Source organism: Aethalodelphis obliquidens, unplaced genomic scaffold (assembly GCF_003676395.1).
Source record: "Aethalodelphis obliquidens isolate GAN/ISIS:26980383/991018 unplaced genomic scaffold, ASM367639v1 scaffold113, whole genome shotgun sequence".
NCBI classification, from domain to species: domain Eukaryota; kingdom Metazoa; phylum Chordata; class Mammalia; order Artiodactyla; family Delphinidae; genus Aethalodelphis; species Aethalodelphis obliquidens.
Genome location: NW_020838057.1, coordinates 2,039,766 through 2,052,497, shown reverse-complemented (window position 1 = coordinate 2,052,497; position 12,732 = coordinate 2,039,766). Strand labels below are relative to the sequence as shown.

The following is a 12,732-nucleotide window of genomic DNA, read 5'->3' as shown; positions in this document are numbered from 1 at the left end:
TTTATTTATTTATTTATTTATTTATTTATTTATTTATTTATTTATTTATTTATTTATTTATTTATTTTTGTGGTACGCGGGCCTCTCACTGTTGTGGCCTCTCGTTGCGGAGCACAGGCTCCAGATGCGCAGGCTCAGTAGTTGTGGCTCACGGGCCTAGTTGCTCCGCGGCATGTGGGCTCTTCCCAGACCAGGGCTCGAAAGAGTGTTCTTATGTTTTCTTCTAGGAGTTTTATGGTTTCCAGTTTTACATTTAGGTCTTTAATCCACTTTGAGTTGATTTTTGTATATTGTGTTAGAGAATGCTCTAATTTCATTCTTTTACATGTAGCTGTCCCGTTTTCCCAGCAGCATTTATTGATGCTCCATTTTATATTCTTGCCTCGTTTGTCATGGTTTAATTGACCATAGTGTGTGGGTTTATTTCTGGATTCTCTGTTCTGTTCCATTGATCTCTGTGTCTGTTTCTGTGCCAGTACTATGCTGTTTTGATTACTGTAGCTTTGTTTACTGAAAATTTTGAATCACTTGCCCCTAAGTATGCTAATTCTTTCTTCTCCTTGATTAATTCTGCTTCTGAACCCCACTAATTAATTTTTCAGTTCAGTTATTGTATTCTCTAGCTCCAGTGTTTCTACTTGGTTCTTTTGCTTGTTTGTTTCTCTTTGTTGATATTCTAATTTTGTTCATGTATAATTTCCCTGGTTTCATTTGGTTGTCTACCCACGTTCTCTGGTAACTCACTGAGCTTTTTAAAGATGATTATTTTTAATTCTCTGTAAGACAGTTCACAGATTTCCATTTCTACCATGTTGGTTACTGGAGATTTGTTTTCTTACTTTGATTGTGCTGTGTTTTCTTGATTATTCATGTTCCTTGTAGGTTTGCTTTGTTCTGTACATTTGAACAAGTAGCTACCTCTTCCAGTCTTTATGGGCTGGATTTGACTTAGAGAGATCTTCACCAGCCAGCAATTCTCAACTTGAGGCAAGAGAGAAGCCAACCCTTCAGGGAGCCCTAGTTGAGTCTCCAGATATATGACTATAACACATGAGTGACTGTAGACAAGACAGCAGAAGATCCTAGCTGGGTCCAATCCAGTCTGCAGAACTGTGAGCAAATGTATGATTGTTGGTTGTTATTTTAAGTCACTAAGTTTTGGAATTGTTACATGACAAGAGATAATCAAAATAAGCAGTGACCGACCATATTTCTACTTGTTAATTAGGGCCAACCTCAGTTATCATCATAATCTTCTTTTTGCCTATTTGTCTAGTGGTCAGAGAGGGAACCCCAGAAGGCTAGGGGACAGTCTAGCTCCAGTTATATGGAACTACTGTGTCTCCAGCTGTAGAAGTTCCCTTGGGTAGTAAGAGTTCTAAATCAACAGGCTCCCTGAAACAAGAATTTGGAGATTGGGTAATGAGATGCAATGGAAGGAAGTACACCTCTGTTTTCAATTCTTTGTTCCTGGACTTTTGTCTTCCAACTACAGACAGTAGGTTTGGGGCATATGTCACATTTGGCAAAACAGCTTTCCAACGTCAGATGGTGGCTTCTCTCATCGAAGACCATGGCTTAGTTTTCCTTAGGATATACCTAGGATGTTTTTTAGGGATTATACAGGTGTGTGGGATATAAATCATGGGAAGAGAATTCCTTGGTTAACAGCAAGGTATTGAGGTTCCATTAATGTCTCTGATTCTTCACTCCTCTCTGTCATGTGGCTTTAACTCCTTTCCTAAAGGTGGAGTATATTCCCCACCCCAAGGGGCTTGCTTTGGCCAACAGAATGAGATGAAAGTGACAGTATACTAGTTCCAAGTCTAGGCTGCAAGAGGCCGTGGGTATTTTCACTTGTTCTCTTGCATTTTGCCGCCACCATAAGGAGGTGGTCCACTAGTCTCAGGAGGACGGGAGTTGCTTGAGTCTCCCAACCCCAGCTATTGCTAGCCGACGTCAGCTGACAGCCAGCCAATCCCCAGGCACATGAACAAGCCCAGCCAAGGTAAGCAGAGCCCTCTCACCGACCTGATCCTCGATTTGCGAGAAATAAACATTTATTGGGTGTCATCGAGGTTTTGTGGGTGCTTGTCATGAGCATCATTCTGATGGATGACTGCTACATATGGTGCCTAAGTGCTGTATGAAACACACAGGAAGCCCACAGATGTTGAGAAGAGGCTGGTGGGGAGGGAAAGGAAAATCTAAATCCAGAACACATCACTGTTCCATTGAGGATAAAACATTGCCCTCTCTGTGATGAAAGGGGCTTGGTGTGATCAACCTACCCCCAGATGTCTGGCTGTTTGGAGGGTGGACATAGTACCAGTCCTGGCTTCATCCTCACTCATGCCTTCCCAGGGGAGGAATGAGTTAAACCAAGTGAAGAATTAGGAAGGTACAACTAGGAGATGTAGAGCCCAGTTCTTGGGAGCTGGCTTGCCTGTAGACAGCACATTACATCTTAATTGCTGTTCACCTTGCAATGCTCCCAACCCCAAGGATGAGTGTTTGTTTAGGTGCAACATCCACTGGTCCTTGGAAGGTTTGTTTATCAACAAATGGATTATCTCCATAAGGCACAGGTGTTATGTTTAACAGAGTCCTTCCTCAAGGGTCCCTGGACTCTAGTGACATTGTCTATAAACAGACTCAAGGACGTTGTGACTCCAGTATTGGTGGCCCTAGTCAGCCTCTTTTGGACCTAGACTTTGGCTTATTTTATTATATAAATCCTTTGTGGGGGCATCACATCCATGAATCTGTGTCAGGACTCCCATCCCCCCCAGGATCCGATTACACCAGCCATGCTTCCTCTGAGAAGCGGCCCCCTTTTCAATACTCAGTTTCTTCCCATTGCCAAGAACATCAGAGAGCATTTCAACGGCTGCCCCTCCCACGGGCAGCCCCCACGAGTTCCTCTGTGTGGGATGGAAGTGGTGAATGAGGAGTGTTTTCAAGGGTTTGGAGCTTCAGGGTGGTCTCAGTGTTTCCGAGTCTCCTAGACCCACCATTCTGATTGCCAGGATCGTGTTTCCCTAGGGCTGCCCAAGCTTTTCACATTGGGAATAGGGCAAGGCTATGGGTTTAACTGACCAAAGTCAGAGCCCTGCAGGTTAAAGGTAGAAACCCACCTGTACCTCTGATCTCGACACTCTTCATAGTCTTTTTTTTAAATTGGAGTAAAATCGCTTTACAGTATTGTTAGTTTCTGCTGTAGAACAAAGTGAATCAGCTATATGCATACATATATCCCCTCTGTCTTGAGCCTCCCACCCCCACCCCCCACCCCCAATCCCACCTCTCTAGGTCACCACAGAGCACGGAGCTGAGCTCCCTGACGACATCCTTCATAGTCTTTGGATTTGTTTGTGACAGCTGCTATCAAGCCCTTCACCCCAGGAAGCAGGTGACTCCAGATGACCGACCATGGGCAGTACTTAAATATTTTAAGGCCACATGCCTTGGTCTTTGAGTTTCCCATTCCAAGGCCCAATACTGAATGTTTCCAAGTATCCCAATTTCCCTCAGGGTTTATTATCTCCAACCCATTTCTGCATCCATTTCTGTATCAGTTAGGACTCTTTGGGGTTATAAATAACTATCTATGGCCAAGTAAAGCAAGTAAGGAATAGCCTGGAAGGATAATGGGTACTCAGAGAATCAAAGGAAGAACAATCAGGCCTCAGGAAGGACAGTTACCAGAACAGCTCTTGGCTATCTCTGTAGCAGGAACTCATGTATGGTCAGTGCTGCCACTGGGATGACTTCTGTGTGCCCTTCTGCTCAGGGAGCCTGATTGGCACAGGGCTCAGCCTTTGGACAGGGAAGGGGCAGGGCACTGTGGCATTCCCACAAGACTCGGTGGTTCCCAGAAAGGGGAAATGATTTGGGGCTGCTGAAAACAGCAAAACACTACACTAACAACAAAGCCAGCTCAAGTGCAAGGACGATTATTGTAATGAGGCAGGACTTCTTAGGGAACCCAAAGGTAGGCAGTTCAGCCAGGATCCCCAAGGCACTGGGGTGGGTGAAGCACCAGGAACCAAGTTTCCCTCTGGCACGTGGCCTTGTTCACCAACACACCCAGCCCCAGCCTGTGTGACCAGGCCCTCAGTCCGAGTCTGACTGGACACGGGGAACCCATGGGTACCAATCAGCTGAGGCCAGGGAAGGGTCAAACCTCAGGGAATAAACATGGCAGGGGCATAGTTACCCCTGCAAGTGAGGTGCGGGTGGAGAAAAGAATTCCCTAAATGCCCGTCAAGCAACTCCAACGACCCTCACTTCCTTCCCTTCCTAGACTTCCTTTCGTAGTCTTAAAAGAGAATTGACCCTCGCACCGTGACCGACGCTGGTGCCCCTTATCGTAGAAGGATCACCGACGCTGTGACCACCCTGGAGTCAGTCAGGCACCACCAGGGGTAACCATCTAACCTCACGGAAGAGTGAGGGACGGACACTTTAAAGAGACTCCACAACAGCAACGTGTTTTCTATGTTACAGGATCATTCTTGTTTTTGAGAAAATATTATATAGGATTAAAATTTTAAATGCAGACTCAAGTAACTGAAGCATACTTGTTGCGGTTATTATCAAGTTTAAAACACTATTGGAGGGGCTTCCCTGGTGGCGCAGTGGTTGAGAGTCCACCTGCCGATGCAGGGGACACAGGTTCGTGCCCCGGTCTGGGAAGATCCTACATGCCGCGGAGCAGCTGGGTCTGTGAGCCATGGCCGCTGAGCCTGCACGTCCGGAGCCTGTGCTCCGCAACGGGAGAGGCCACAACAGTGAGAGGCCCGCGTACCGCAGAAAAAAAAAAAAACACTATTGGAATATATGTTTTAATTTTATTCGTGCAGTTAAAAATGTGGGATCGTGTAGTACTAAAAGATCCCTTAGAAGTAACTCTTGATATATGCAATAATTAAAACTGGAATAAGATTTGTAAACTAACCCTAAAGGCCTAAGGAGACGCTAAGTTTTGGGATTTTTAACCACCCCAAACACTTAAAATGGACAAAAGAAGAGACTGAGAAGTATCTTATTTTTAACTTTATTTTTATTGTTGACACTATTACAGATAGATAGAACGACCACAACCATATTAACAAACCAAAAACCTGTGCACAGAAACAAGATGAAGAAAATATATGAAGATGTTAACCACAGTCTTTGGATGATGATAATATGGGCGAGTTTCTCTTCTACACTTCTGTAACTTCCAAGTCTCTGTAATGAACACATACCGTGTTTATAATGGAAATACATGTAATAAAGGTAGGTTCCCAAAACACTGTGAGAAAGCCTGTCCCAGGTAACCGAGACAAAATACTTAACTGTAATCCCACAATGACCACACACCACTTCCTCACTGCTTTCTGTGTCTCTTCCCATCTTTGACCCTCTGCATACTCATCACAAACACCGCAGTCATCAGACTGTGCACAGGTCAAGGTGTCAACAGCAATGGTTGTTGGGTGTCGGGAATATGGATGAATTTCTTTTCTTTTGCTTTGCTGAATCTCCCCGAAGTCTGCCATAAGTATGTACTATATTTGTAATGGAAAAATACATACGTGAGATTTAGTACCAAAACACCAAAGATCATTCAAGGAATCTGAGACAAAACGTTTAACCGTAATCCCATAACGACAATACTCTTTTAATTATTTTCCATATTTTTTTCATTTTAGACTTTATGCACGTGTACTCAACACTGTCATAATCACAAGCTTGTGCACTGACATGAGATGGAGAAAACAGATCAAGATGTGAACTGTAGTTATTGGGTGTTGGGGATATGGGCGACTTTTCTAATTTATTTTGTGTTTTCCAATTATTCCTCTGGGTACGTATTATGCTTGTAATGGAAACAAACATAATAAGCTTTGTTATCAGGACACTACTGTAGAGAACATCTGAAAACATTAAGATGAAAGTGTTTAACCATAATTCCACAAAGGTAACAGTTATTCTGAGTACACATTTGACACAGTTATCATCATAAACCTGTGCACAGAAACGAGGATGAACAATACAGTGAGGAGTATATCTGTCTTTGGATGGGGGGTATATGGATTTTTTCCCTCCACTTTTCTGTATTTTCCAAGTGCCTGATAATGAGTTCAAATTATGTTCACAATGGAAACGTGATTATAAACTTTTTAGTAACACTACGAAGAAGAACATTCAAGGAATTTAAGAAAATAATGCTCGACTATAAGCCTACAACACCACCACCACGACAGCTTTTGACTATAAGCATACATTTTTAAACAGTTATAACTGTAGTATAAATATAATTCTGTGTCCTGTTTTTTCCACTTAGTATTCCGTAAATATATTTCCATGTTGCTACATAACTCTCCATGATTATCATTTTTAAACAGCTGCATTAGGAGTCCACCGACAAGTTCCCTTAATTGTCCTCCTATTTTTGGCATTAAGTTGTTCCTAATGTTTCACTAAGCAAAGGCTGGAACGGACACCCTGACATTTGGCAAGTGGCTTTCTGAAGGGTTCTACCAGTTAATACTGCCAACAGTGGTGAACACAGGTTCACCCCACCGATGCTGATGCCGGCCCCCACCTCAGGGTCCTCCTCTGAGGCCGTGCCTCACTGTCCCTCAGCTCTCTCAGGTGTCCAACCTCGGGTCTTCACATGCAGCTGGCCCTCGCCTACACCATGCCATCAAAACGGCCCCTTCTTCTCAGAGGCCCAGGATACCCTGCTCATTCATTCTTCCCATCCTGGCCTTCCCATCCCCGCTCCTGATGTTGCTTCCAACTGCTTCCTCACCCTCCGAGGTCTGGAGACGTTATCAGGACTCCCCCTTCTTTGGCTTACTCTTTTCTGCTTCCTGCTCTCACCCTACCAACCTCCTTCGACTTTGGCATTCCTTCCAGCTGCGATATGCTCTCCCCGAGCCCTAACCGTGCGGACCTAGGAGAGGGAGATTTAAACACATTTCCCCAGCAGGTACTTTAACTTTGCTCGCCCAAATAATCTAGCTCTTATCTTCTGCTCCCTTAATCTACCAGATCCTCTTTAAAATTTTTTTTTAATTTTAATTTTTTTTTTTTTCCAGCCAACTCAAAGCCAAAAAGAGTTCTTAATAGTCATTACGCAAGGGGTGGGGAAGCAAAGGGAGCACAGGTGGTCCACAGAACAGGACACAGGAAACCTCGAGCTACGAGGTCGACTTGTGATCACATGGGCAACCGAGGCGACTAGACAGACGTGACGCTCTAAAGGATAGGTGACAACTGCTTATTTAGGGGGGCACTCTTTAAGAGGAAGGGACAGATGGCAACGAAACAAATTAAGGCTGCTAGGGAACCTGAGTCCACGTTAAGCTCGAGTTGACTGTAAAGAAAGCTTTTTTTTTTCAATGCAAGTTAGACACGGGGTTTAGGGTCAGACAGGTAAAGACGAGAATTAAGTTTCACGCTAGAAAGCTCTAAGGATACTCGCCCCTGGGCGCCCAGGGTGCAAAAACTGAGTTGTAGCGGCACACGCGGACGAAGCCCCGTTGCTACTTGTCGCTTAAGGCAGGGAGCGCGCAAAGGGAGTGATGAGGCAGCAGCCCCGTCCTAACTTACACGAGAGCCCCCACGGTTCTCAACCTCATCAGGCACGCGCGCGATCTAGGGATGGCTGCAACCACTCTTGAAAGGCAAAGACGCAAGATGCACAGGGAGAAGCTTCAGCTTTTGTGAATTCACTATCCTACAGACATCAAGTTGGTTTAAAAACAAATAACAAAACTTGGAACTATTTTTTGCATGAGAACCACTGCAAAGTACAAGGTGGCAACCAATCAATTTGGGGTTACAAAAGGCCAATCCACGTATCGTAAAGGCTTACACAGCATTAGGTTCCAAAGTGTTAGTGTAGACGAAATGGCTGAAAAGGAAGCTCCAAGTACTTCCCCTTTCAAACAGCAAAGCGGAAAAGACATTTTATCTTTCATGCCTACACCTTTACGGGAATATTCAAGAGTAAGGAACAACACAGTCAATTACTCAAAAAAATATGGATAGGATTCAAATAACGCACAATAAATCTTTCTAAGGATCTAAGATGCTTACAAATATATTCTAATTTGTTGCTCTCTTCCTCCTCCAAAAAAAAAAAAAAAAAGAAAAAAAAATCAAAGAGTACCAGGTAAGGAAGGTACCTCTGCAAGTGAACTGTAACTGGATACCATATTAAGTCCCAATATGAGTACTGTTTGCTATGATTTGCTATTCTATATACATCTCAGGAAACATTCATTATATATAGGTTCCAGGAGTGTCATTTACAGATGTGGGCCATTTCTGTAGCCTTGAAAACCCCTCCAGCTTTCCATCAATGCAGTTACTCGGGTGGAAGGTAAGACGTGTGCTATGGCTTTCCCACATGCATACGCCGATGTTTGATGGGGAAGAGCTAAGTCCGAAGGAGTCTCCACCTTCAGTTTCTTTCCAGGCTGAGTTGTCTGATGTTCAAAGTCAGGTGTGTATACGCCAAGGGAAGCCTCCTTCCGACATCATCGTGGGTTGGTTCCAATTATCTGTAGTTTAGTAAGGGTCCAGTCCTAGTGAAGGTTTTCCAACCTTGACACCCGAGTCCTCAGCCGGTGTGGGTGTTCTGGTGCCTGGCCAGGGACAGGCGGTCAGTGAACACCTGCCCACAGACGTCACACTTGAAGTACTTGTCATCAGCCCTGCCGCTGTCATTGCTGCTGGTGCTGGCGTGCTCGGTGTAGTGGGAGCTTTCCCCGTAGACGCTTCCAGGCTCGAATATTATCACCCTGGCATGGGTTTTCAGGTGCTCACCATAGGCCGAGTTGGAGGTGAAGGTCTCGCCACACTCCCTGCAGTCGTAGTAGGGCTCTTCCACTTGGATCTCCTGGTCGTCACCTTCCTCTTCTGGGTCCTCGATCCCTGCACCGTCCGGCTCATCCGCATCTCCCTCTGGCTCTTCGGCTCTTTCCTCTGGGTCTTCGATCCCTGCCCCGTCTGGTTCATCAGCATCCCCGTTGGGCTGTTCGGCCTCCCCGTTGGGCTGTTCGGCCTCCCCGTTGGGCTCGGCGGCCTCCCCCTCCGGCCCCTCGGCCTCCCCGTTGGGCTCGGCGGCCTCCACGTTGGGCTCGGCAGCCTCCACCTCCGGCTCTGCGGCCTCCACCTCCGGCTCTGCGGCCTCCACATTTGATCCCTGGATCCGCAGAACTTCCCGTGGAACGAGGACGTTGGCTTCAACTTCCTGGGCGGCTGCTGCTGCTTCCTCTTCCTCGAGGTGCAGCTTCTGATGCTTCGTGAGGACTGTGTTGTGGATGAAGGACTTGCCACAGTCCTTGCACTCATAGAAGGGTGAATCTCTCTTGGGGGGCTCGGTGAGGAAGGAGGTATGGACGAAGGTGGCCCCATAGTCGTAGGGCTTGTCCTTCTCGTGAATCCTCATGTGCTCCCGGAGGTCGGCCTGGCTGGGGAAGGATTCTCCACAGGTCGCGCACTCATAGTGCTTGTCCTTGGCCTGGTCTCTCTGAAGGTCTGTGGGGGCCGAGCCTGGGCTGACCGCATCTGTGCTTCCCTGGCCCTGCTCCAGCAGGCTGTCTCCAGCGTGGACTCTCATGTGTTCGTTAAGGACAGAGCCGTGGATGAAGTCTTGTCCGCACACTTGGCATTGCAGGGACGTCCCAGCAGGAGGACTCTTCTGTGGGGCCTGAGGCCGCTGCGGGCTAATGACCAAGGGCTGCATAAAGGGTTCATCATACCTCCTGTGGCCGTAAAACTGGTCTTGCTCATGGATCTTCTGATGCTCGAAAAGGAATGAGCTATGAACGAAGGATTCCCCACATGCCGGGCACTCGTAAAGCTGCTCTCCAATGTAATCTTTCTGATACTCGCTGACAGAAGGGGTGTGCGTCACAGAATGCGCGTACTCGCGGCTGTCGACGAGGTACTCTCTGCCGTGCACCTTCTGATGGTCCTTGAGGTCTGTGCGATCCACGAAGCCCAGCCCACAGTCCTTACACCCATAGATGGTGTCTTCAGGCTCGTCTGGCTCGTCTGGCCCTTCCTGCCGAGGCTCTTCCTGCCGAGGTCCATCAAGGCCCACACCCTGAATCACAGAGTCTCCAAACAGCTCCCCACCATGGAATTTCTCTCGGGCATAGATTTTCTGATGTATGCCAAGGTCTTCAACAGTGGCAAAACACTCCCCACACTCCTTACATTCATTGCGGACTGGCTGTTCAGCGTAACTGATCTGAGCTGGTGGTTCAGCGTAACTGGTCTGAGCTGGTGGTTCAGCGTAACTGGTCTGAGCTGGTGGTTCAGGGTAACTGGTCTGAGCTGGTGGTTCAGCGTAACTGGTCTGAGCTGGTGGTTCAGCGTAACTGGTCTGAGCTGGTGGTTCAGCGTAACTGGTTTGAGCTGGTGGCTCAGCGTAACTGGTCTGAGCTGGTGGTTCAGCGTAACTGGTCTGAGCTGGCTCTTCAGCATAACTGGTCTGAGCTGGCTCTTCAGCGTAACTCATCTGTGCTGACTGGCCCGCATAACTGGTCTGAGGATCCGTGGAGGCTATGCTGCGAATGACAGACCGTATGTAGTTTTCACTTCCAGAGGGCTTCTTTCTATCGTGGATCTTCTGATGCTCAGTGAGGTCGGAGCTATGAACAAAGGACTCTCCACACTCCGGACATTCGTAAAACTTCTCTCTCGGGTGAAACGTTTGAGGTTCACCAAAACGCAGGGGGTGGATTACAGAGGTCTCATAAATCCTACGCTCGATGTTCTTCTTCTTAGCACGAGCCTTCTGATGCTCGCGCACATCTGACTTGGGAACAGATGGTTCACCATCCTTCTTCCATCCACTGGGGCCCTCCCCAGCGAGACTGTCCTGAGTTACGGTGTGGGATGCACCGTGCACAAAAGAGCCCTTGAAGATGTTGTTCTTACCCCCTGCATAGGGGCTCTCTAGGGCAAGGGTCTTCTGCGGCTGGCCACAAGGGTCTGAGAGGTAAGCGGAGGACTCCTGCTGCTCGTCACAGCCAAGGAGCTCATTTCCACCGCGACCGCGGGGAGGCCTGAAAGCAGCTAGGCTGTGGATGACGGACCTCTCATACCCCTTTCTTTCAGAGGTACTCTCCCCAGCATGGACTTTCCAGTGTTCAGTGGCACCCGAGCTCTGAACGGTCGCCTCTGCTATCACTCTCGGTTTGCTGTGACTTCTGTGAGCCCCAGGGAAGGCTGAGCTGTGAATCAAAGACCTCTCATAGGGGTTCCTCTCGTAGGACAGGGCTTCCCGGCTGTCATCAGGATTGGAGCTGACAGTGAATGCCTTCTCGTCTTCCTCGTCCTCAGGTGGCCTTGTTATAGTGTGACTCTTCTGAGATTCGGGGAAGGACACACTGTGAATGACAGACTTCTCGTACCCCCGGCCTTCAAAGAGGTTCTTCCGAGAATGAATTTTCTGATGCTCGATGAGGTCTGAGTTTTGCCTAAAGGCATCCCCACCATCTTGGAAGTCGTAGGCCTTCTCCGTTGGGTAGGTTTTCTGGCGTCTTTTAAGGGACTGACCAGGAATGAAGGTTTCCTCACACACTTTGCCCTTGTTTTCAAATGGGTTTCCTCGGGTGTGGATCTTGTGGTGCTCTTTCAGGGATGCGCTGTGATGAAAGGTCTCCCCGCACACCTTGCACTCGTACATTTTCTCTTTCCCATACATCTTCTGAAGCTCGTTAAGCGCTGGGCTGGGTTTGAAGGCTTCCCCACGCTCACTACCTTTGTCATCTCGGCCATGGGTTTTCTGGTGCTCGATCAGGGCAGAACTATGAAGGAAGGTTTCCTTGCACACCCTGCATTCATAGAATTTGTCCTTCCCGTATATCTTCTGGAGCTCCCTGAAGGTTGGGCTGGGCATGAAGGGCTCCTCGTACTCCTCGTCCTTACACCCCGCAAGGCAATCTCTAGCGTGAATTTTCCGATGCTCGGCCAGGGCGGCGCTCTTATTGAAGGGTTCCCCACACTCCTTACATTCAAAGCGTTTCCCTCCGGCCTGCCTTTTCTGAACCTCACTGACGGCCACACTATGAAGAAAGGACTCGCCGTACTCATACAGATTCTCCCTGGTGTGCGTGATCTGATGCTCCACAAACCCCGAAATCACGCTGAAGGACCTCCCGCACTCATCACACACATAGGGCGTCGCCCCAAAGTCGAAGGGCTGCAACTGGGGGACGGGCGGCGCGCTAAGGCTGCTCCCGCTAGCGGCCTTCCTCACCTCGCTGCGCTCAAAGGGCCGCTTCCTTGCACCACCTCTCCGACCGTGCATGGAGCCCTTCCCATCTGTGTCAAAATGATAGCGCCTTTTTCTCTCAAGAACTCTCTTTCTGGAAACAAGGTTTGAGTTCAAATTAAAGCCTCCTCCCCCAAAGGCATTCCCTTCATGGCCCCTCTCCTGAATCACCGACTCCCTCTTGTTGAATGGAACTTCCTTCCAGTCACTGTCTGGCCTCCTGGGGAACCTCTGCAGCCGATCGCTAGGTTCCCTTGCCCTTCCCGACTTGGAGTTGCGCGAAACGTCCTTGATGAACTTTTCCATTATCACCCCGTGGGAAGATTCATCTTCACAGATCCCCCGCCGATGGGCTGACTTTTTGGTTTCAGGCATAGTTTTCAGACCTGAAAAGAAATCCCAAATGTAAATGCTCCCTCGTCCCCGTACTTGTGCAAAGT

The 12,732-nt window shown here is 47.9% G+C and overlaps 2 protein-coding genes across 24 annotated transcripts in view; both read right to left on the bottom strand.

Moving 5' to 3' along the window:
• LOC113615151 (uncharacterized) overlaps positions 1-811 on the bottom strand; it is a 9,742-nt gene extending 8,931 nt beyond the window's left edge. The window contains exon 1 of the mRNA XM_027097220.1: positions 728-811. Within this exon, the coding sequence (XP_026953021.1) occupies positions 728-811 (84 nt within the window). The remainder of the gene's footprint in view (positions 1-727) is intronic.
• A 4,637-nt stretch (positions 812-5,448) lies between these two features.
• PEG3 (paternally expressed 3) overlaps positions 5,449-12,732 on the bottom strand; it is a 30,630-nt gene continuing 23,346 nt past the window's right edge. For 22 of the 23 annotated variants that reach the window (XM_027097242.1, XM_027097245.1, XM_027097249.1 and 19 more), the window contains one exon: positions 6,391-12,678. In XM_027097242.1, the coding sequence (XP_026953043.1) occupies positions 8,624-12,678 (4,055 nt within the window). In that variant the 3' untranslated portion in view covers positions 6,391-8,623. Of the gene's footprint in view, positions 5,556-6,390; positions 12,679-12,732 lie in introns of those variants that run through there. The other variant, XR_003430920.1, reaches the window with a different exon arrangement.